Genomic DNA, 26,147 nt, shown 5'->3' with positions numbered 1-26,147 from the left:
TTTCTCCATTGATAATCAGCGAAAGAGTTTATAACTGAATAGCCTTATTTGAAAAACCTCATGGGTGACAAATAAGTTCAGTCATTCTACAGGCAATTTATAATTAGGGTTGAGCCGGTTTATATTTCCTGAGAATGTGTACTTGACGTCTCACGGCTGTTATCGCTTTGAATGTTTCGCAGGAGTGAACACAGCTTAGCTGTTTCAAATTATTTTTTTGCAAGTTTGTAACGTCAATTTTTTGTTCGCTTTCGCAGCAAGTATAAACCGGGCTTTAGGCTGAAACTGACGTGGGGTTCTATCTTTTCTACAAAGCTGTTTTATTACAAGGAAGACAGAAGGGGATTTCTGTTCTTTACCAAAACAAAAGGGGGTTTCTGTCTTTTTTGTTTGCTAAGACTCTTCAGCATTATCCGCCATAATATCTATCTAAAATAGTTGCTTGCCATGTATTCTATACTACATTCCATCAGTCATTCACATGATTTTGAAAGATTCAGTTAATGTTCCAGAGTGGGTTCAGTCAACAGTTAAGTTCACTGTTGTAAAGAAATATGTACAAGGTAGCAAACCCTTAAACAACCAAAGACCATCCATTTGCCCGATATTCTTAGCCAGAGAAGGGGAACTATAGCAAGAACGTTCAACAAGTATTAGTTATCTCGAAAAAAGCGAGATATATCTTATCTCCAAGTTAGCAAAGAAAAGAGTTGAATTTCTCATCTGACTTTTATAAACCAGCATAACTGGAGGAAATTTATCTATAAATACTTTTAAATATGAGTTGTCTAATGTTGGCAAATAGTGTAGTTATTTAACCATACAATTACTGTGTAACATCTCAAGATCACTTGGTGGCAAACTACAATGCTACCTTTTTTCGTTGCTATAATGTCTTATAACTATCTTAAACAACATTTTTTTTTACAAAATTCAGTTCCAAACCAAACTGAAATGGATATATAATATATTATATTTAATAAAAACGTTGAATCATGCATTAATCATAGAGCTGCTTCTTCTAACGATTCGTCGATAATATTTTAACATCAACTGGGTTATGACTAAAGGAAATTGCACATTCTAGGGGATTACTTTTTACTGGGAAAAGTGCTAACTGTACTATTTATTGTAAAAATTACTTCGTTCAAGTTTCTGCACTGTTCGCTGTAGCCTGAAACATTATGCATATTTTATGATGTAATAGGGCCTATAGTGCATACTGATATCTTAATATACTCCATAACAAACCAAAGATGAAGTATGTATATAAAAACATTTCAATCACTAAAATGATAAATTTCTGTATATAAAAAGGTTAAATTTCTTGTGGTCCAGAAATTAAGTTCTTGCACTTAATTTATTTAAATAAAATTATAAATTTTCAAAATTTCAGTTAGGCCTACTTATTCAACTTTTATAAGCACAATCTTTGCAGGACAATGGGAGACTTTCTGGGACGATAGAGGACAGCAGACTTACCGGGTAAATCCATTGTTCTCAGAATTATGCGCATGTTCAGAACTACGTAAACAATGGAAATTTACCCGGTATGTCTGCTGCCGCCTAGCGTTGGAAAGTCTCCTATTGGAATGATTATATCAATCAAAAAACAAAAACTTTATCAGAAATGCCTTAAAATTATACTAAATCAACAAATAAAAATGGTTTAACCAAAGGAGCATTAAAACAAAGACTGGGGGGTATAACTGATTCTTGCATTTCAAATAAAACTAAACTCATTAGTTCAAGGATAAAATCTAAGTGGCTATTACTAGCAATGTCTCATCTTAATTTAATAACTAGTTTATCACTCTGCAAATTAATCTAAAGGCTTCATATAAAATAAGAAAAGCCTGTGCACTAAGAAGAATGAGTCTTTGTCGACCTCATTCCAGTGAAAGCCCATGTCTGAACAACGAATACAAAATACTGTGTATACTTAACATGGTATACTGACACTTAATGTGTATCTGGTGTGTATGTCTAGTTTGAATCCAATTCTAAGATTATTAATTTATATACAACAACAAATATTCGAAAAATTTGGTGTAGGGTATTTTATATGGAATTGTTTTAAAGGATATGGTTTTCAATGGGTTTGTTCAATGCTATAAGAACAACTTAATTGACTCATCTCAGCACATCCCTCAACTTAGAAGTCAATATATCACAAATACTGGGACCGAGGACATTAGCTGTGGAATGAGGTGCAAGCTGGGCCAAATTTCCTGGCTTTGCTTATTGTCAAAGTCTGGGGCTTACTGTCACCATTCTCCACTTACTTCGCAAGCACCAAATTCCTTCCTTAGTTTGTGTAAGCCTAGTAAAGGTAGAGTTAGCATGCGCACAAGCAAAAACTCCCTGCTTACCCGTGAAGTCTTGTGATAATTTTAGCATGGAATTCCCTGCTTCCAGAAGCACAAATTCTTTGCTTATAGTAAGAAGAGCCACGAAATTGGGCCCGATCTAGTTAATGACTAAACTTTGTCACTAACTAGACCACAATGCACCTCATTCCACAGCTAACAGGCAAAGTAGTCCATTCATCTATAGTAGGTATGATGTGAATTGTGAGTTTTAAAACAGTTGTACTTTAATTTTTAGTTTTGCTTTTACTAACAAAGTCACATTTCCTATTGGTGGGTATTGCCTGACTGAGTACTGAACAATGAACGAATACAAACATTTTTATACCTTCCAAAAAATTGGTGTATTCTCACAAGCATGCGTGAAAGACTTTGTACAAGAATGTACTTAGTATGAAATATTTAATAATTATAGTCTGTATAATAATTACATAGAGATGCACAAGATTGCATTGTACAGTTTGTTATATTAGTATCTTGCATTGCTGGAATGTATTTTACGGTAGTCAGATAAATTATTTGGTTAATATTATAATCATGAATGTTGATGACTACTATTATACACAGCATGGAATATTGAGATTTGTAATAAATGAAGTTATTATCAGTGTTTGCCCGTTTTAAACCCATTATGACATGAACAAAACTTTCCTTACTGTCATAGAATTCAAAACATATATGGAATCCCAAGAAGACAAAACATTAGCATCACAACAAGTTTTATTTACCTCCACCCAAGCTGCAATAATTTACATACTACACGGTTAAGTCAAAAACAGGAACTTCAACCAGAGTGGGAGACTTTTGAGGCGCTGGTGGCAGCAGACCGAACGGTCTTTTTTTGCGCCTCTGAGCCACGTGCGTAGGTCTCAGCATGCGCCCTACTGGTAAAAATCTCCCTTTACCTGTTTGGATTCCCATCTGTACACCGCTCTACTCATGTGGCTTGTGACTTACTAGGAATACCAAGTAATAAATCACAAGGGAAACATGTGAGTGGGTAGATTTTATCATTTTGGTTTGAACAAAAACAAGAGCAGGACTTGAACCTCCGACCGCTGGGTTAACGTGCCGGTGCTCGACCAACTGAGCTATATAAAGCCCTAAAGGCTTCCGACATCAGAAAATGCTTACAAGTGAAGAAAACATTATATATCTTATCTTGATTTAAAATGTCCTTTTCATAAAAATATTGCATCATAATTTGCTTAAAATACAAGGTTTGTGTTTTTTTGGATGGAACATTCTATTGCCCTGTGAATCCAAGAGATGGGATGATTGGGACCAATGTCATTAAAGCTGTTTAGCAGAAGATTCTGCTTAGCAAAGGATTTTGCTGAGCAAAACATGAAAACTATATGGAATGTTGTCTGGTAACCTGTTTTTGCTAAGCAATATTTTCCTATGCTTGGCAGGTTTCTTTGCTTACAAGCTTTATAACATTGGGCCCTGGTGAGTTACCAGTAGAGTGATGACAGGATTACACTACGCTTGCTACACCTCGGTCTTCAGTCTCAATCACTGGAAGAGTTACTTCCGCTGTTTGCTCTCCATCTTTAGGGGGAAAACATGACAATTGTTAGAATCTTGCTCATACTATTGTATAATTTGACTTTCTATTCCAATCCATCTCAAATAGGTTAAAAGTGCAAGTGCATTTTCAAACATTGGAAACTGATACAGACACTGGACACTATTGGTTATTGTCAAAGACAAGTCTTCTCACTTGGTGCATCTCAACATATGCATAAAATAACAAACCTGTGAAAATTTGAGCTCAATTGGTCGTCAAAGTTGCGAGATACTAAAGAAAGAAAAAACACCCTTGTCACACGAAGTTATGTGCGTTTAGATGGTTGATTGCGAGAACTCAAATTCTAAACTTGAGGTCTCGAAATCAAATTCGTGGAAAATTACTTCTTTCTCAAAAACTACGTCACTTCAGAGGGAGCCGTTTCTCACAATGTTGTATACTATCAACCTCTCCCCATTACTCATTACCAAGTACGGTTTTATGCTAATAATTATTTTGAGTAATTACCAATAGTGTCCACTGCCTTTAAAGTGCACAAGTTTGTTTATTTCACCCACTAAATAAATAGTTTCATCTTGAAACACTGTCCGAATCCAAGACAATAAAACATTTAAAACTCTCCGAAACCACTCCTGCTTTTTCTGATTCCCACAATTGGAAAAACTAATTAATTTTTTTTTTTTTTTGGGGGGGGGGTGTTTATCGAAAAACTGGGAATAAGTTGGGAACTTATTTACTCTTCCAAAAACCAATGACGTACTTTTATTCTAATTTCTTTATCAATCTTAAAATTACTTTGAAGAGCAATTTTCTTTATCAAATATTTTCTTCAATTTACAAAGAGCAAAGTGAGATTAATGAGACATTCCTCAAGTCTACTGACCTGTCACTGTGAGTGGAAGATTATCATTTGTACCAATAGACATATGAAGGGTTGAAATGTGGCGCTCGGTAATCTGTGAGAAATAAAAACAGTAATATTAGGCTTCATCTACTGACCTGAAAGGATTAACCATCTCTTGACATCCCTATGCCCTTACAAAAAAGTCCTATAGGCATCCTATAGGATCCTATAGGACTCTATAGAATCCTATAGGATTCCTATAGGACTTGTAAAGGATGTAAACATTCCTATAGGATTCTATAGGATTCATATAGGACATGAAAGGACTGTAAATATTTTTAGAGGATTCTATTGGATTCCTATAGGACATGTAAAGGACGTAAACATTCCTATAGGATTTTTATAGGACTAAACTATAGAATTCTTATAAGACATTTTTTTATGTGTTGTATACATACATTAGGATACATACATTTAGGAAAAGTACTATAGGATCCAATATGACTTTTCCTATAGGATTCCAATAGGTTTTTTTTGTGAGGGCGGAATAAATCATTTGTCGATTCTCGGTTGTAAATTACAGTGGTAGTAGTGTTATAAGTTGTCCTACAAGCTATGATCTTCATCTCTAACGATTTAAATATGATTTTACTTTGGTTTTAACATTTATGACATATTTAACATATTTACTTGTTGCTAAGTGTTCTCAATAATTTCAAACAATACAAGAGTAAATGACTGGTTTGTTCACCAGGGACTGTGTACATATTTACAAATATTGTTCTTCTCTTGGCATACAATCTAAATTGTTCTCTATCAATGTAGAGCAAGGAACAGTAATAGTTGGCAGTCCCAGCAGATTTCCTACATCCCCATGAAGTATTTAATATGCAGGGCTGTTCATTTACATGTAATCTCAAAAATCTACTTCGCAGAAAGACAAGTTCTCAACAAAAAATTACACAGCAATTATATACACATAGTGTTACCGCAAACTGAATTATACAACCACACGATGCAACGCCTCAATAACCTATAAGTATCACACCATGTTACTTATCCAATGAAAGTATCACACCACGTTACTTTACCTCTGATTTAAAGTCAGTGCCTTCATCAGCTTCACTCATTAGTTTCAGTTTCTTTTCTGCAATGGAAACAGTAAAATGTCAATGTCACGGAGTTCTCTGAAAAGCAAACTTACCTCATACACTGACAACAACACTCGGCTACTACTAGTCTTGGTGCAAGACGTTTCTCGTTCCCTTTTTACGTACACCGCGGCCAATTCACCGACAGCGCGCGCACCGACTCACCTAACTTCTCCGGGGCGGTGAGTGGACTATAAGTCAGGTGAGTCGGTGCGCGCGCTGTCGGTGAACTAGCCGCGGTGTGCGTGAAAAGGGAACGAGAAACGTCTTGCACCAAGACTAGGCTACTACTAGCCTGTCTGCATAGGGTACAATTTAAGGGGGGCACCAAGGGGGTGCACCATTGTTTAGACGGCTACTTCTATGGGGGGCATGGTCTCTCTCCTCAATTTTGCACTGCTGTCTGCTAATGGTCTGCCATTTTGGCAATCAAAGATGATGGGTTTCTAACTGCCCAGGCTTGGCCACACACTGCCCAGTAACTCAATGTCATGACTCTGCTAACTGCATGAACACCAGGTGGGTTGAAATGGCATATTATTTTGTATGCAGGATCGTAGTGTCATGTAAGCTAAACCTCGGGTAAAGAGACTTATTGAAAATGGTTTCCTCTTGAAGTTTAGAAATACATAATTATTTTGTTGAAACCTTTTTACAAGTTGACAAAATGTTGGTATTCATTAGATGAATCAAACATCAAACATGATAAAGTTTTCAATATATGAATGGTGCAAAGCCAGATGCCATGGTTCTGTTTAAAACCTTTGTTAGTAAACCAAACCCTTCGTCAGTGAAGATTTAGTGATGTGTTAGTATATGTATTTACCATTATGGTAACATGCAACAAAAGACCTTTCCCATGAAATATAAGGTCACATCAGTGCGCACTAACAATAGCTGGTTGGGAACATCATGTATTTTCATGGAGCTAGTGATGCTGGTGGTGTGACGCGTAGGCGTTTGTGCGACTACCTAATGCACAACTCTAAGGCTTCCGCCAATTAATAGTGTATGTACGCATGCGAGGATGTAACATATTTCAGGGGAAGGGTTAATTCAATGACATGAAAAATTGAATTTCCACAGTGAAGACAAATTTTATTACTGAAAAATAAAAAACAAGTCATGATGTTTAATTAAAATTTTAATATACTTGAGCTTTCCCTAATGACTTGATTAGTTTAGCTTAAAAGACTCTTTTCAGATGAGCATGGTTGTCCACCATCTCTGACTATGGATACAACGGCTGTATCTGAATTAGCAATTACAACTACAGCTAAGAGTGCTGCTAAGGATGTCTTATACTCCAATGAATGATGACACAGAAATCTAGCCGAAATCTAAAGTCATTATTTCAGACACAAAGCCTAACTCTATGACGAATGTGTCTTCAAATGTATTTATCCCATTGGGACCCAGTTCCCCCTCCCCCTCAGACATGTCAGAACACTAGTACAGCAGCAGGAAAAGAAATTATTTCAAGGCACCTATTAAGTCATCTGTTGTGATATAGATTTGCAAAAGACATGGATCCACATTCATAGAGATAAGCCCTGTCAAAGGCTTGTTAAAAAAGCAATGGGAGCGAGGCTGTGACGAGATATACTAATACGGCGCGCTGCCCATGGTAGACAGGCTGATAACGAAGGGTATCTATACGGCGTGCTGCCAATGGTAGCAAGGCTTAGTCTAGGTTCCTAGACCATTGGTGTTGCGTGGTCACACACAACCAACGTTCCGATTATGCACGGCAAAAACTGTACACGCTTGTAATGAACGAACGCTAGCGGGCGCTCTGTTTCTCTCAATTCCTGTGGGGAGATCCGGAAATCAGAGAAACAGAGCGCCCACTAGCGTTCGTTCATTACAAGCGTGTACAGTTTTTGCCGTGCATAATCGGAACATTGGTTGTGTGTGACCACGCAACACCAATGGTCTAGGAACCTAGACTAAGCAAGGCTGTGATGAGAGGTTTTTATCTGGAGCACTGACCATAATAGTTGGTTGTGAAAAGATGTTTTGATATGGTGCGCTGCCCATAGCGAGACAGTAAAAGATGCAGCTCTTTTTACATATTTCAACAGGTTTTCCAGCAGCTTTCAATACGTTCACCCCTAAGCATCTTTAGAAATCAAGAAAAGTCTAGATAAAAAAACCTAAAAACACTCAAATTAGTTACCAATAATATCATCACTAGTACAGAGCCGCCAACACTTGCAGTCAAGGATATTTTGTACAACAATCATAAAATCATGTGACATATTTAGACATTCAACATAACAGGGAAAACATTTCCATGATCAGAGAGTTTTTCAAATGTTTTACTTGGAAAGATTAGTACAATGTAAGATTATTTTCAGCTTTTCTTCAAACATGTCAAAGCTTGTGGTGTGAAAAAATTACATGTAGTTAGTTACACATGTATTCTGCAGTCAAGTTACCCTAGAAAAATCTTCTCCTCAGCCCCCCTCCACGAGAATGACAATTGATATACATGTACACTGTCATCCTATCTCAAAACACCCATGATCCTAGGGAATAAATAATAAAGCACTACCAGTTATTGTTTTCCATGTACAGCTTGTGTCTAAGGTGAATGATGTAATTATAAGTGAATGCCCTGACTCTGTTACAGTAATTTGTTGCTGCACATTGGAGCATCGGAACATTGCCTTGAGGCGTTGGTAATAGGGTAGAGCCATAGCGTCCAGACACGCGAACCCAGTAATTAGGTTAGCTTCTGTAATGCATCCAGGCCAAGCTGTAGAGATGTGGTCAGGCAATCAGCTACTCTCAGGGAGCCTATGACATGATAGCCAATTGGTATTTGGCGTACCACGTACGACAACACACCGCTAAGCCATGCGTGACGCAAATAAGACAAACACGTCCCACCTCATCAAAGAGATGGCTAGAGTAGAGCTTTGGGTAATTCAATTCCTGGAGAAGTGACAAATGAAATTGAGCTAGAGATTTTGTATACTTATGGGGAGTGTACGTAGGCTGGAACAGACAGAAGACATGATGTTAAAAAAGGAGGTATGCATAAACAACTATCTGTAGATACATCAACACTTCCAACAAATCAAAATGATGATACAACAACATTCTACCTCCATGGTTAAACATTCTCATATTGTTAGAAGAGCTACAGGTAATATTTGTATGATGGACATTAAGCATTGATGCTATCACACTGCCTTTGAGGCAAAACAATGGAAAATGCAGACCTACATGTATGTATGCGCTTTGCGCAGGATGATGGCCAATGAGTAATGTTCTTTTGACCTCAAGCTGAGAGCGCCCTACTTAAATGGCATCATATGCATAAGGTCTACATAATTCTCTGTATTGATTTAGCATTATTGAGATCCATTTCAGATTGTTGTATAGGTTGTCCATGCTTAAGAGTTTTTTGGTGAAAACTTAAAGACACATTACTTGTGAAGACCTCACTCATGACAGTTTGTATCGTTACCAAAAACAATCAGCCTACTGAGACTCCCAAAGAACCTTGCTTAGGGCATGAAGATAAGTTCTTTATCTGTATCAATACATTAGCTGATGATGATGCAAAGTCGTCCAGAATTTGTGGGATGAATGACAGTTCTAAAACCTGGATAAGTGTAGATCAAAATGCAATGTGAATAAAATAGAGCAATGGGCAATCATGAGAGATGTCGTGCCAATGCTATGATTCGGAATGGTGCAACCCTCAAGAATGCAAGAACCCCCGCAAGTCACCTAAACCCTCATGCTTTCTGAGTTTATTACGGTTGAATCGGTAATCCGGCCACACGGTCTCGTCGTCCCCTTCCTGTAAGTATCGTATGATGACAGCATTGGAAGGCCGCAATGCCATGGTTACCTCACACTTTGAGATACTGAAGGGCTCCCTCTGCCCTCCGTTGATGTCACCATCGTCGTTGATTATACCCATCTCAAGTTCAACCTCATCATCTTGAGGAAGTTCCTCCCGATTCTTGTTGTTATTGCACTCGTTACTTTCAAGCTCTGTGGTTTTGGGAACCTCCATGGTAAAGTCTACTGGGGAATCTACACGCTCTCGTGGGATCTGTATCTGTATTGCAGGCCCGTAGGTAAACGGGACGTAACCTTCTGTTCAAGAAAGATGAGGGCATTCTACATAAAGATTTGTGTAACTCGCAAGAAAAACAAAAAAGCTTAAGATTTTGAAACGTGATTACACTCTAACTTGAAGACAGTTGTTAATTCTGTTCTTAAGGATGAAGGTAACTACATAAAGATTTGCTTTAAAGAGGAGATTGCAAGAAAAACAGAAAAGCTTTGTAGATTCCCAAACGTGATTACACTTTAACATGAAGATAGACAGCCTTGTTCTTAAAGATGAAGACATCCTACATAAAGACTTGCTTTAAAGTGTAACACGCAAGAAAATCAGAAAATTTGTGCAACTAGTTGAGTAATATTTGAGATTAAAGGGAGAGAAAAATCACTCTGAAGCTAAACGAATAACAGTGTTATTTTAGGGCGTACAGAATACTTTCAGGAAAAAACACTGTTAGATTTAAGCAACTAACTGAGCTATCATAGCGTTGGGAAAGAACTTGTGTGGGTAACTGCCAAAATTTGAATTGAAAAATACAAATTGTACTCTTATCCCCAATGCAAAAACTAACATCTAATGCAAATACTTGGACTAAAAGACAAATATTATTCTTAATCCCGAAGCAAAAATTTAACAATTTCAAATTATTTTGTTGAGTATATACCTGGGCTTGTTAGATTACACATTGCGACGGACACTGTAGCAAACTTTCCATCAGCCTGGTAGCCTGCTAGATCCATTGTTGACTGTTCTCTTGAACGCTGTAGTGCTGAAATCTGGGCCTCCACTGCAGCCACCTGGCAACATACCACAGTCAAGAAAGCAAGCAATTAAATAATGGAAGATTTATTAAGATCTGAAGTGTGAACTTTGATTTATAGATGCACATGATGTCCATTCCTAGAACAGGAATGAGAGTCATTGCTGACAAAAAAAGTCTGAAATTGAGATCCAGATCTAATAAGGAACATTGAAATAATAGAAATTGTACCCTTTAATCACCCCTGGAGATATAAATTCTGAGGAGCTTTTGGTAACAGTATCCTCAGTGCTAGAAATTTAGATCCAAGAGTCTGACTTATTTAGTTTGGAGAAAAATACAGCATCTTGATTACCAGTAGGCCCCCTAGACTTTAAAAAGTCTGAATAATGCTTATACAAGACTGAATTATCTCACCCTGTTAAAATGACAGTGTCGATCATAGGATTTACCATTAAAATTTGGTTCTACCAAACAAATTGGACAAACTGATCATGTTTTGATTGGTATGTATTTCTGTATTGTATTTGGCAAGCAGATAATGTTTACCAGCGTGAGAGGGTTGAGCAGCTAACAAGGTTTAACTTAATAGCATCACAATTTTTCAGAAGAAATTTTAAGTGTTCATCCAGCATGCAACTACTCATAAACCAACCATATCAAATGGTCAGGTTATTTAAAAAGGGAAACTCATCGATGAAGATTTTAAAAAAATCTGAGGATTTCAGTTCTGAGATTGAGGTACCTTTTATTATAACATAGTTATTTTCCCAACAAAACACAACTCTTTCACCACACTACACACAGCCTCTAGTCCTCTTTTGGACTTTCACACCATTTCATTTCAAAATAAAATTTACAATCACATATATTACACCTTTCTCATCATCATCTTTTCTTTAAACAAATTCTCAAAGACAACAATCTGCAGCCAAGTTGAAAATTCACACATCAAATTTGCTCATTAAGAAATCCACAGCGTACGTAACGTGTCTTCTGCAGAAAGAAATCACAGATCAGACAAAAATGTCCACACCTCCCTTCAACAGCACCCAAATTTTAATTATTATTTTTTTCTCAGATGAAAGAGGGTGAATCAAGAGAGTGAACGAAATTCAGATTCCTTACAAACATCACAAGTAAGTTTACCTGACTTTCACTCTGAGCAACTTGAGCAATGGTCAATGCAATCTTATCTTCAAGATCGATGATATTTTCTTCTGGTGACATCCGATCTACACGATTGACCCGCTCCTGTAGAATCTTGAGACGATCTTCTAAGGTGAAGACTTTACCGGCTGACAAGTAAACCTACCGAGGTAGGGGGGGGGGGTCAGATGAATTGTACCAATCAGGATAGACCATTTATGTCAGGTGATAACAATTCAACCAATTAACATTGATGAGAAACAAACAAACTCAGGTACTTTTTAAACAATCATAATTGAACAAATAAGTGAGGTGATATGTTCACTTGAAATTCCATTGGGTGATTTCATGAGTTCTTAAACACAGCAAAGTAATTCCTGCAAAAGTATCCAATGGGACGGTCCTTTTTGACATGCTTAAACCTAAGTGTGCAATACTGAGCATGTGCGCAAGCTCAGAGTGGGAAAAAGGGACCGATGTGTCTGCTACTGTCAGCGTCTCAAAAGTCTCCCATCAGACACTTTTGGTAATTACTCAAAATAATTATATTAGCATAAAACCTTACTTATTAATGAGTAATGGGTACAGGTTGATAGTATAAAACATTGTGAGAAACGGCTTCCTCTGAAGTGACGTAGTTTTCGAGAAAGAAGTAGTTTTCCAAGAATTTGATTTCGAGACCTCAAGTTTAGAATTTGAGGTCTCGAAATCAAGCATCTGAAAGCACAATTTTCACAGGTTTGTTATTTTATGCCCATGTTGAGATACACCAAGTGAGAAGACTGGTCTTTGACATTTACCAATAGTGTCCATTGTCTTTAACTCAGATTAGTTTGTTCTCACTACAATGTTTTGGTGTAGTGTACATAATCAACCCATAGATGAACAAAACATTATTTTTCTAAAGACTGACTCTTATACAGACAACACAATATTCACAATGCATGCATTACACATTTAGTACAATCATTCTGTATATTTTATTGTTTTGTTTTGTTACACATCAATTTTAAAAACATTATATGAAGAAACTTCAATCAAAACAATCAAACTCCTATCTAAAGATCAATATTGAGTGTTAGAAACCAATGATTTCAGTGAAAAGAGACGACTCAAAAGAATAAATCTTTGAATCTGGTGAAAATCTTCATCACAGTCATCAGCAAACAGATTTTGGTTTACTACATACAAACATACAAGCTCGGTGATTACAAAATAAAAACATGGAATAATCATGCAAACTTACATCCAAACAAAGAACAATGTACTTTCAGATAGAATAATATATTTTTTTCATTGTACAAATAATGAATGTTCAAGACTGCAAAGGTGGGAAGATGTTCATGAGTTGAAAGATGGAATGTTCTGCTCAGCGATGCAGAGCTAAGTTGAATGGAACATTCAAGCTTCCAAAAAATGAAAATATTTACTCCCTTGCTCAAGCGCAAAACATTAAAACAAAATTCCATATAACATCAAAATAGTTCCAAAGCTGTCCCATTTGTTGGAATCTTTCTAATGGAAATAAGGAAACAAATTCTTTGACTGAAACTTGACTAACATGTGACAGCAATCCATATAAATTTTCATAGCTTCATAGGAAAGTTTGATTTTGCTACAGCTTTAATCAATTGATACTCTTTAATTCCAAGAAAGACAAGATTTTTTTTAAGCTTACAATTTTGTACCTTAATTGTATATGAATATAAAAGACAAACAAAGTATTCTCAACTCCTTCCTGAGGCTACAACAATGTTACAACATGCAGAACATCAAACATCAAGCATCACTTATAAAAACACAGCAGCAAACATTTGTTCCTCTTTCTTTACCTTTTCCTCAAGCTGCGCCATCTCATTATACAGTAATAAATCCACTTCCTTCTCCTTCTCCACTGTCTTATACCCTGTAGACTTTCTCAGTTTCCTCTCCCTTCTTCTCCTCTCCGCCCGCTTATCCTTAGGAAGCCCCTCCATGCCAACTCCTTCATCAAGATTTAGGGTCATATCTAGCAGCCGTTGATCCGTCGGTGATAAGGATTCATAACTTTGGATGTCATCCAGTAGCGCCCTGTCGCCATTCTGGTACGGGTTAACGGCCACATTGAACCCATTCCCATTTCGGACATCCTCGTCCATTTCACACATTAGCGTCGCTATGGGCGGCGAATCCTGACCATTGCTAGGATGCAGATGTAGGAATGACACCCCGGTCTGGTTCCTGGACCTCTCAGACTGATGTGGAGATGGTTTGGATTTTCTCTCCACAAGGTCCGTTTCATGTCTACCGTTTCTAGTCAGGGCATCGTCAAGTGTGAGAGAATTTGGACGGCTTCCATCGGTGGAAGAACATGCGCACATCTCTTCCTCCTCAGAACTTCTCCTTTCCAAGACATCTCTTTCAGATGTTCGTACATCTGATGTTGTTCCAAGTCTTTCCTCAGCGGAGTCTTTGACCTGAGAGTCACTATGATACTGAGATGAGGGTGATGCTAAGGAGGCAGCAGTATGAGACTCCATAGCATCTTCTGTTGTTCTCAAGAGTTTTAGGGCAGTTGTAGTTATCATACGTACAGCTGATGCAGAGTTTACCTGATAGAAAGGAGGAACCACACGGACACGTTTTACATACAGATAAGTGTATTTTAAACCTTCAACTGAATTCAATGTTTTTTAGAAACCCACCATCTATACAAACCTCGTTTCGGTGAGCAATTCTTGAGCTATTTACAGCAAGAAAATTAAGTGACCATCTTAAACATTCTCTGTGTATTTGCATTATTATGTCTCTCTCGTCATACACTTATGATTTGATTTTTGTGTGTTTATGGTTAACTCCCGTTAAAATCAGCCGTAAAGCAGAACTATAACAATGTCCTTCTTACATTTAGTATGAAATTCTTGACATTTTTGTTTACCATTGAAAGGGCCAAGTAAATTGACTTTATGTGGGACATATTTTTCACACACATGTTTTTTGGGGGTATGATATCTTTAGTCAGTCGACTCTAATTATTTTTCCTTATTTTTTTTAATTTTTAGCCATTTAAATATTAATTACGGCACTTTGTTTATTACATGTCACATTGCAAATTAGGACTTAACCGTAATAAGGCAACAGAATGAACTGGGGGGATATTTAAGCGATTAAGAAATTGTCCACTGTTAGCAGAACTGCACCTTTAAAATGCAACTATATTATTCCTACCTCTGAGGGGGCATCCTCCGTATTTGAATAGGCAAGTTGGCGCTCCAATGTTTGCATATCTTCAACCACTTGCTCCTGTTGCCATGGAAACAAAATCAGAGTCTTTGAATTATTTGTAAAATGATACCTTTGTTTTTAAAAATGTGCTGCCCACCCCCAAAAAAGTGATCTGCATACAAATGCAGCTTGTCAGTGATATCTTTTTAAATATCCAAGATTCAGGCTTCCAAGTTTAAAGATAGGGTCATAGATTGGAAAATATTCCAAAATAAATTGACCATGAAAGCTTTGTTGGTGAGAAGCAGTGCAGCTGTTGGTATTTTAAACTATTTTCAGTATTATGATTTTTATAGTTTGACGTAACGTATCTTTCTTTATTATTGCGCCTAAAAAAATCAGCATTACATTGACAAAAACCAATCTACGGCCCTACATTTCACAAAATCTGTGATATTTATTTTTTTTCAAACCACAGGTCTCTGCAGCACATATTTTCATCACTGTCAGTATTGGAAAATAAAAAGGAACTGAGAGCCTTTGTAACTCAAGTTGGTGCCATGTCACTCAAGAATAATATTATAAGGACAATGCTCCTAATAACATCGGATGTCTCATATTGACAGCTTTTTCCTTCCAATTTTTGTTTATGAATTGAAAGGCATGTCAGACTAAACATGAACCCATAAACATTTCAGTGAACTACAATCAGTACTACATGTAATCTTTGTTACAAAGTTGTCAATTTTTACAGACACTTTGTTGCCAGATTGTACATACCTTGGGACCAACAACTTCCTCATCATTGTCACTACTGCTTCCATATAATGATGAGGAGTCACCAATCACTGTCCTCTCCAAGGAATCTAAGACATTCTCTAACTCTTCCACTTCGTTCTGAATACTTGACATCTGCAATACAAACACAAAGAAACCACACCTAGCTAGTTATTAGAATGCTTAGTGTAATATATAAACCTGGGGACGATTTCACAAACAGTTAGGACTAGTCCTATGAGATATTAAAAACGTATGGCTAGTCCTAAGTTAGGACGAGTAACTTGTCTTTACTCGGGATATGACTAGTCTTTACTCTTTGTGAAATCCAACCCTGGTTTGAAGAAAAGACAACTTGGAATTTCTGTGACAACAAACAAAATACCTAAAGCACACAGGTTGTTTAGAGGCACTGAACACCTTTGGTAATTGTCAGAGACAAGTATGGTCACTTGGTATATCTCAACATTATGCATAAAACAACAAACCTGTAAAATTTTGGCTCAATTGGTCATTGAAGTTGCAAGAGAATAATAAAAGAAAAAATACGCTTGTTGCACCAGTTTTGTGTGCTTTTTGATGCCTAATAAAATATTAAAACACTTCAGGCCTGAAGCCTTTTATCAGTTGAGAAAGAAATTACCTCTTTGTCACAAACTAAGTTACTTCAAAAGAGCCATTTCGTAATGTTTTGTAAAACCAACAGCTCTCAATTACTTGCTACCAAGAGAGTTTTTATGCAAACAATTATTTTTAGTAGTTACCAATAGTGTCCAGTGCCTTTAATGAGTCAAGTGTTCAAAAAGGAGGAGTACATTTTTTACTTACCTTATGAGCAGATGTCAGAACTTCTTCAGCTGACTGGAGCATTTCCTCCTGGGTTATGGACACCTTCTTACTCAAGTTAGCGAGTTCCTGAATGTCCTTCCGTAATGCCATTAACCTCTTTGGGTTAGAGGTAGGGGAAGCTCTAGGGTCACTTTGTGTTGGTGAAGCAGAGGGTGAAAGCTGGGTTGGAGACCCTTTATGAGAAGCATGTGGCGAGGCCAAGCCTGGAGAAGGCTGGGTTGGTGAGGTAAAGGGTGAGGAATGACCAGGTGACTTGAGTTGGTTCGGCGATCCACGTTGTGACTTGTGATGAACATCATTGTCCTGATAACTTCTCTCAGGGAATGCATTGACATTTAGTTCCATTTGGCACGACGTAGGCGACTCATTGATTGAGTTTGAATGTTCTGCTCTGCTCTCGCTATAGTTTTCCATGTCTACCCTGTGAAGCGACTGTATGAAATCTTTGATACTGTTATCTTTGGCCGGATAGTCTATTCCAGATGGACTTAATTTGGGCTTATCGAAGTGTAACCTGCTACCCCCTTGCTGTATTGGTGATCGGTGAAGGGGTTTATCGGGTGACCTTTGTTCTTCTTTGCTGCTGTCCATGAGAGATTCATTCTCTGAAGACATTCCAGCCAATTGCTGGCTGTCTCTGCGCGACTCAGGTGTGGTTGGCCCTGAAGACTGTGAGGTACTCTTTGGCATGGTGTCCTCTGTCGTATTGGACTCCATCGAGAGTTGTCTTGACTGAGTGGGGTCCTCCTCATAGGATGATTTTGGCGAGAGGTGAGGTGCTCGTACCAGCTTAGCACCAGACCTACTTGTTTTGCCAGCTACCTGGTTAGATGGCTCACTGTCGTTGCTGTCTGTCTCCTGTGAGAACTGCCTGAAATCACGGTGATTGTGGTGGTGTGAGTGATAGTTAAAGTCTGATTCAAAGACCTCTACAACCAGAGGGAGTGAGTCATAACGGATAAAGCGATTTGACGGCGACCGATCATGATGCTTACCATGGTGATGTGATTCTTTTGTGCATTTGAAGTTGGGGTCCCCATCTCTGCGGTGGCTCTTGTTTCCATTGGACTTACTCCTGGTTTCCCCAGCTCTCCCGGACAAAGCAAAGTCATCGTTAGATTTGGACCTGCGGTATGGGCTTTTACTCCTGGCTGACGGCTCATGTGATCTTCCAGAGTGATGGTGATGGCTTTTGGTACACTTGAAATGTCTTTCATCGGTTTTTATCTTGATGGTGTCATCCTGCTTTTGTGAGTTGACTGACTTGGAAGCCTTCTCGGGCTGCTGCTTTGTTGGACTTATCTCAGAGTCACCTTGTGGAAGGTCTACTTCTTCCTCCATGTCGCCAAGTAAAGGTTGAATTTCTTCATTCATCTCCAGTAAGAGGCTGAGAGACTCCATCTCTTCTTTTTTTACTTCCTCACTAGAAGAAAGTAGAAGTGTTTCGTCTGTAGACGCTGCACTAGAATCTGCCTCGGTCTTGCCTCGCTGTGCATCTTTCAGGAAGTCATCAGCACTCTCGCTTGTCGCTGACAAAGAAAGGCTTGTTAGTTGATCTAGGAATTCCTCCATCGTCAAGTTTCCAACTTTTCCATCAATATCATCATCATCATCAGTCTTCAGTGTATCGGCACTGGAGCTACGAGATAATGTGAGTTGCTCTATCTCAATGCCACTCATGCTCTCGTCATGTTCATCATGTTTCTGCCTACTCTCGTCAAGTATGCAACTACTTGAAATAAAGTCATCATTCATCTCAGATGTGTTCATCTCACTTTGGACTGAATTAAAGTTGGTTTCCAAGCTATCAAGTGTGTCATTTGCATCTAGACTAGGGTAAACCATGCCAGCAAAGCCGTCCACCGACTCTGATTGTGTACTTTGATTGGATTCTTTTGATAGAAGGCCATCAACTGAGTCTGTTCCTGACGAGGTGCTCTGTGAGACTTCCCAGCCGCCGTCCTGAGAAAGACACAGGGACATATGTATTCCTGAATCCCAATCATGGGGTGATATTGTGCTTGAAGAATCTGCCCGTACTCTTTTGTCGTCGTCACCAAGTGCAAGCCTATCAATACTAGCTCTGTCTTTGAGTGGGGATGCACTACTAGAGTCTAGTTTGTTGCCGTTAGCATCGGCAGTTAGCTCTGGGGAGGACAAGACCTCCTCAATTGGAGATAGGATGTGATAAGCTGCTCCAGATGCTGTCATTGATGAGGAGGATCCAGATTCCTTGGGTTTTGTCAAGGTTGTTGTGTCACCAAAGTGGACCTTACGATTAGCTTCTTGTGCTTTACTGAGAGGTTCTCCTTCCGGGTCCATAATAACAACCTTGGGACCAGAGTTCCTACGCACTTTCTTTCCAGAATCTCCTTTTTTCTCCTACACACAAAAAAACAAGAATCAATCTTGAATTTTTCATACTTCAGTTGTAGAGATTATCAATGACAATCAAGGGTGTACTTTACATTTACAGCTTTTACAAATATACAGTGACAACATGGCAGTCATGCAACTGAAGGCTTTCATGCAGATCCTCAGGCCTTTCAGCAGGTTTTTAATATTAATTTTATTTACTTTGCCTCAATAATTTTTTTTATTGGTGTTTCAATTGACCCAGTTTTCCCTTTCATTAGAATACTTTTGTATATTTGCTTCTAGGGTGTATGTTTTGTTTGAGTGTGTATATTTCTGTCCTTTTAATCTGTGTAATGTTGCATTTATTATTTTCGAACTAAATGATTGTTCCATTTTCTTGCGCCAATGGAAACTAAATTTCAGTATTTTTATGATGCAAACAATAAATTATTTACTAACTAACTACAAATATATCTAAATACAGCCAAACCAATTTTAAAATCAAGAGATATAAGAGAAACACGCTTTAAGGCAAAATGACATCTTCTTTTTTCTTTACGTAAACAGTTATTTTCCTCCTAGAAAAACAAATTTTAAAGGCATCTTTCCATGTAAGATTGAGGCAATACATTGTATGTCTCTGCAGTAATGAAGAAGTCAGCTTTACCTTTATCTTAAAAAGTAAAATAAAAAAAGTAAACATACTCCGAAACAGCAATTCAATTGCATTTTTTTTTCCAAAGACAGATTTTGTTTTACTGGTGAACATTGAGGTCACTTGATGGATCAAGTAATGTTATAATGGTATGATGAACTAACATTAACAGTTTAAAAGAAATACATTGCCCATCTCCCCCCCCCCCCCCCCCAAAAAAAAAAAAAAAAAGAAAAAAAAAAAAAGAAAAACAGTGCTTAATAGTAACACCAGATTGATTAAACAGGTTCATACAAACTGTTTCCAAGTCAAAGTACCAAGGTAGGCTTGTTTTTAACTTCCGCTTATAATTATTCATGGCTTAGAAACTTACCTGATCCTCATTTTCATATTCAATCTCGAAAAAAAAACCCGTAAGAGTAATATAATACACTGGTCTAATACTAGGAAGCAAATCCAATTTATAGATTTCCCTTCGGGCTATGGGTAAATAGTCACACAAGTGCTCCAGCATGGCAGCTAGATCTGTCAACAAGTGTACATCGCTTGATGGAAGACTCTAGTTTCTTCTTAATTAAGAGTGCTTCTACATTTCTGCCGTTTCGCTCTAAAGATGTGTTTACCTTGTCTAGGGCTATTCCGCCTGTAAATGCCAGCCATTTCCTTTCTTCTAACCTAAGTATTACTCATTCCTGTTCTGTACAAAGGAAGCAGATTGTTCTTGACGATGTTCCGTTTCACAGAGAGGTACTACAATACGTGCAATATGGAGGCCTAGTCCGCCCAAACCAGGCTCCAAGATGATGCTGATTATGTAGACATCATTTACCCTTCCATTAATCAAATAAATTATCAATGTATGTTTGGTTTGCGGTAAGATCATGTGTATAATAATCTACTGGGTAGATTATGTTCTTATGAGAACTTGTCTTGCTTCTACTGCTGCAGAGTAGATTTTTCAGAATTTGGGAGACTTCTTTACTGCCACTTAGTAACTTTTCAGGAATTTAGGAGACTTCTTTGTTATAAAAAAAATGATGTCCTGCTTATTTATTTCTACCCGGGCAGAGGATAGAAAATCAGTCCAAACACTTTCACTTCATAGTGGATCGAAGCGACTTCTGCCGCAGAATGAGCTCTAATGGTCTTAATGTTTCAATCTAATTGTTTGAGAAATAAACCTTATATTAAATCAGTTAAACTTTCGGTACTCCATATATTCTTTGGAGTACAAGAGTGACCTAACAGGTACAAAAAGTGTAGGCTTTGAAGGACATTTCACACAAAAAAAATTATGTTTTCTAAGAGCAAAAAATATGAAATCAGACAAAAGTAGGAAGAAATCATGCCTGATTAAGAAGATCAATTCAAATATAGTAGGACTAAGTAGAATCTCAGAGCTTTCTCACACTCTACTGCTACCTGATATTGACATAACTGATGCATCCGCAGTAGAACCCCAGCGACTATAATGGCTTACATGTCTCTAAGTACTGACAGAACGCTTATGAACGCCACACACTTAACTATCGAGTGTTGTTCTTAGAAATACACAAACATGCTGATGCACTTACATCTAGTACAATTGTAAGTTTATAATAACAAAAGATGCCAAGTATAGACACATGTGTTTTTTTTTTTTTTGCTCCAAAGCAGAAAGTACAGGTTTCCAGAAAGCTGACCAAGAACATTTTATATGGCAACATACCAAACTATCCCAAAAGCATTGGCAACTTATGCAATGAAATCTTTTCATTGCAAATACATTTTTTCTCTCTGATTGGTTGGAGTAGCATGAAGGTTATAGTTTGATGAATTAGAAATAATGTTTTACTATTCTTGAACTTGTACAGTTTCCTGCTAAGCAAAATTATGCAGCAAGCCAGTCACAGCTAGCCCATTTTTACATAGTAGTTTGGATGGCAACCTGATTCTGGTAACAACACTTATTGTGCATTATGAAATTGGCCCATGGTCTTAATAACAAAGCAAGAGCCAACTGAACTTGTCTCATTTTGTATTGTGGTTTTACTATTACAATTGTAAATTTTGTGGGTTTCTGCTAGCATTTTGATTTGAAAACTGTGATGAATTCATCAGTCTTTTGTGCTTCCTAAAAAAAACATTTGGAAAATTCTGTGTTCATTAAAGTGTTCCAAAAAATGTTTACCAAACAGAATTAGAAAGTCACAATGTCCCTGTTACAGTTAATCCTATGAAGAATTTGGTGGCTCTAACTAAGTCACCAAACCAAAAAGCAATGATTGACAATGCAAACCTATTTTTCCCAATGTCTTTCTACTCTCCGCATTTCCAATAATATAATGACATGAATCCTGCAGATGAACCTTAGATATCACTTGTTCATAAGTCAATGTACTATTAGTGTAATTTACAAAAGGCTCTGTGTCCAGTAACAAGTCAGCAAATGATTTTGTAGGCTTCCTGGAAGCATTTCAATTTGAAAACTGTGAGAGATTCATCATCCTTGTGCTTTCACAAAAATATTTGGAAAATTCTGTGTTCATTAAAGTGTTTTAAAACAGTTACCAAACAGAATTAAAAAAGTCACCATGTCTCTGCAGTCAATCCTATGAAGAAATCAATTGCTTTAAAACTTCACCAAACCAAAAGTCAATGACTGACAATGCTAAAACCTATTTTTCCCAACGTCATTCTACTCTCCGAATATCTAATATATAATGGCATGAAAATCCTGAAGATGCACTCTTGATGTTCAATATCACTTGTTCATAAGTCAACGCACTATCAGTGTTATTGACAAAAGACTTGACGACCACGTACCAGTCAGCGAGTGACGGACCCCACATGCCTAATTAAGAAACTACAAGCAAGGATCCTGTAAATGATTAACACAATAGGAGTCCATCTTTGATGTGATTTCTTCTCTTTTGGAAACTACCGTTCTATGGAGAGTAAATACATTTTCGTCTATAACATGTTGAGATTGCTGGTTAGGGTGAAGATAAAATAATTTCTTTTGTGAAATACTGTAATCAAGTGCGTCATGTTTACATTGCGTCTGCATAAATGGAGAGTGCATGTACTTTCAAGTAAACGTTGTAGTATTCTGAAAAGTTTTAAATGACGAAATAGCAAGTTGCAAGTCTCAAAAAGAATAAGCCTCTAGGGGCCTAGATGTTAAAACTCAGGCTTAAAGTATTACTGAGAGCAAATTGAGATTATGTTTTATACTGATTGAGTATGTTTTTTTTTCTCTTTATAAAACACACAGCTGTTATTATTTTGATAACTGGTTATTTTGATATCATATCTCTTGATTCTAAAAACTGATATGGCTGCATTTACAATGGTTTATAGAAATAAACCACTTCCTTGAAGCAAATAATTATGTTCACTAGCTGATAAATTTGGTAAACTTTTCTGTGCCTTTAAAGATGTCTTTGGTTGGTTGTGTTTTAGAGAAAGGACCGTTTCAAAAGTAGGATTATTTCAGATATTTTTCCAAGATAGTAAGAATTTGAAATCAAGAAAATTTCAGATTTTAAAAATTACAAATCTCATTTGAAAATGATTGCATACTATGTATAAAAATACTGTAAATAGGCTATTTCTTGTCAGATCTTACTTACTTACCAAACATGAGGAAGCAACACATGGGGGAGGGGGGTTGTCTTCAACCCTTGATGAGCAACACATACATACACAGAAGAAGCTTGGCGTTCATGCAGTCACACTCATGCAAAAATAAACTGTCAATAATTGCAACACAACTTAATATTAAACAAAATACAGTAACAACAAGTAACAAGCAAGTAGCTGATTGCAAAGCAATGGTTCGCTGCGGTGCAAATTATCTCCTTTGACAATAGATTGCAATACTCAGTACACTTTTTGATAAGTCAAACATGTATGTGAAAAGTTTCAGTGGTTACACTTCCACAGATCACATCATAGTCCTAGCTCATTCAGTTTGCAAAATCAACAACACTGTGGTGTAACAAGCATAAGAACACAATATTAACCACAACATACAGTATACATCTCAAAAGGCACGTGTTCACGTGTTCACACTTGCACACAGAACATCAACTCAAAACTGTACCTGTGCAAAACACTCATTCAAAAATTACAGCACTGACACACATACAAATTACAAAATTCACTTCAAATAGTTTTTAAAATACTGGCTTGTGAGGACTGGTTTTTTTTTTCAAGAATCACAGGTGTTTTTGTATCTCAGAATATTTGTCAATATTATTTTGATCATGGAATGACCCATGAATAGTATTCAAGTAACAACCCAAAGTTATCAACTGACAATTTAATTCAACTACCTAACCGCATAGGGAATATAAAAAGTCTGTACCGAAGGATTTAAAACCAGGGCCGCCAAATTTCATAGTGCTGCCTATAAGCACAAAAAGTAGCTAAGCATAACGAACTACGCTTACCAAACTAAGGTCTTAAATCAGTCACACTACCATGTCAAAAGTACAATTTGTGACGGGTATCCCTGCTAATTTCTAGGGGCGCTCAATTTCGCCCAAGTACAAAAAGTAGCTAAGCATAACAAACTACGAGAACCAAACTAAAGTCTTAAAGTCACCTGGAAGTGGTATTTTTCCAAAACAACGCTTTTGTCACTAACATATGTGTTTTGATGAGTGGAATGTGAATAAACAGTTAACTAAGGTTTTAAAAAGTTAGTTCTTATGTTAATTACAAATTTAAGAGTAGTCCCCGACCCGAGAGGGCGCTGTTCGTGATGTCAATCGAACCAGACTGTGCCTGCAACGCGTAGAGTAAACACACTTGCAAAGTACATGTACAGTCCAAGTCGTGAGTTTGTACGTTTCAAAACATGATTTTTTTTGCATTTATCCGGCAATGCCGACCAAGTGTATTGCTGCTGAAGGCAGAAGAACACTCATTGAAACGTACAAACTCACGACCTGGACCGTACATGGTCTTTGCACATGTGTTTACTCTACGCATTGCAGTCAAAGTCTGCCTCGATTGTCGTCACAAAAGGGGTAGGGGGAGTCAGCCCCCAAAACAACTTTATATATTTTTTAAACATATAAATCGTGACAAACAATTACTAAAAAAATTGTTTTATTGTTCATAAGCATATACTCTTATGTTTGAAAGAAAAAATATATATTTCCAGGTGACTTTAAATCAGCCGAACTACCATGTCACAAGTACAATTTGTAACTGGTATCCTGCTAATTTCTGCTTAGCAGAAAGATGTTAAGCAGCTCTATGAAATTTGGCCCGGGATGACAGAATCATATCTTGTCAACAACCAAGGTGTATTTATTCATTTGTTTGTTTTTGGTACTCATCATTTCTGAGCAGTAATTTTCCTTCTTTCCATCATTCAAGCTGGGTAAAACAAGAATGGGGTTGTGCACATCACGCACCAAGCTATGACATTACTTGCCAATAAAAATTCCCCTTATTAAACAACCCTTTTACGTTTCCCGGCGCAATCAGAATCGTCAACATTAATGAATCACTAATAACGCATCCCATATTCCAGTTGTCCGGGTATAAATATGTGTCAGACTGGTTAAATATTTGATTCCCCGCCCTACAACCAAGACCTATACCAACATCTTTAGTAAATGTACACACACAGTCTCTAAAGATATCTTACAAGCTCTTCTTCTTCCGGTGGGAGGTTGAATACAAAGTCTTCCAATGCTTGCCTGCTGTCCAGCACATCTGATAATACATCCTCTGGAGCCTGAACAGCCACTGAAGACGTCTGTGGTCTGAAGAGAGGCAGCCAGTCTGGGTCTGTCAGGTGAACAGGAAAAACAAGATCTAGGTTGATGGAAAATCTGTCAAAATGTCAGCAAATAACTCTGCATTATTTTATTTTTTCGGGGAGATTTTGACCTATACACTGCACTGGGAAAATGATTTCCTCTCGCCAGAGACAGAATTTTGTGACAGTAATTCGGGTCACTAATATTTAAAGTAACAACAGCTTTTCCCCTTGTAAATAAATTCCTTGTTTTGAGTTTCAGAAATGTACAATTCAAAAATGTACAATTCATAAATGTTTTTTTGTTTTTTTAACTAGTTTATTTAGCTCATTGAATGAACTAAATTCCTTGTTCTGAAGGTTCAGAAATGTACGATTCAGAAATGAGTTTTTTAAGTAGTGCATTTAGATTAGATTAACAAAATACTCCCCCCTTCACCTAAGTGAAGATATTTTTTCATACAGTGTCCTAAAGAATGATGGATACAAACACTGAATGCTGATGAAGGTGCAGCGTCTCCAGGAAATGCAGTGTCATGTACCTACACTCTCAAATAAATATGATTGATAAATTTGCAAAAATACAATTCAACAAACTAGAGGGTGCTCACTACTTGTATGTGGCAGGATCTGTGCGACGAGATAT

General features: G+C 37.3%; 1 protein-coding gene across 6 annotated transcripts in view; it reads right to left on the bottom strand.

The window, feature by feature from the left end:
* Positions 1–1,759: 1,759 nt before the first annotated feature.
* LOC117291193 overlaps positions 1,760–26,147 on the bottom strand; it is a 64,050-nt gene continuing 39,662 nt past the window's right edge. For 3 of the 6 annotated variants that reach the window (XM_033772787.1, XM_033772789.1, XM_033772788.1), the window contains 8 exons: positions 25,388–25,530; positions 16,707–19,109; positions 15,882–16,013; positions 15,105–15,179; positions 13,730–14,488; positions 11,898–12,059; positions 10,653–10,785; positions 9,154–10,017 (listed from right to left, as the gene is read on the bottom strand). In XM_033772787.1, coding sequence (XP_033628678.1) covers positions 9,614–10,017; positions 10,653–10,785; positions 11,898–12,059; positions 13,730–14,488; positions 15,105–15,179; positions 15,882–16,013; positions 16,707–19,109; positions 25,388–25,530 — 4,211 coding nt within the window. In that variant the 3' untranslated portion in view covers positions 9,154–9,613. Of the gene's footprint in view, positions 3,924–4,786; positions 4,860–5,838; positions 5,895–9,151; positions 10,018–10,652; positions 10,786–11,897; positions 12,060–13,729; positions 14,489–15,104; positions 15,180–15,881; positions 16,014–16,706; positions 19,110–25,387; positions 25,531–26,147 lie in introns of those variants that run through there. The other 3 variants (XM_033772790.1, XM_033772791.1, XM_033772792.1) reach the window with 3 other exon arrangements.

This window comes from Asterias rubens, chromosome 6, assembly GCF_902459465.1.
Source record: "Asterias rubens chromosome 6, eAstRub1.3, whole genome shotgun sequence".
NCBI lineage: Eukaryota > Metazoa > Echinodermata > Asteroidea > Forcipulatida > Asteriidae > Asterias > Asterias rubens.
The sequence above is the reverse complement of the archived record's forward strand: the minus strand, read 5'-3'. Positions and strand labels throughout refer to the sequence as shown.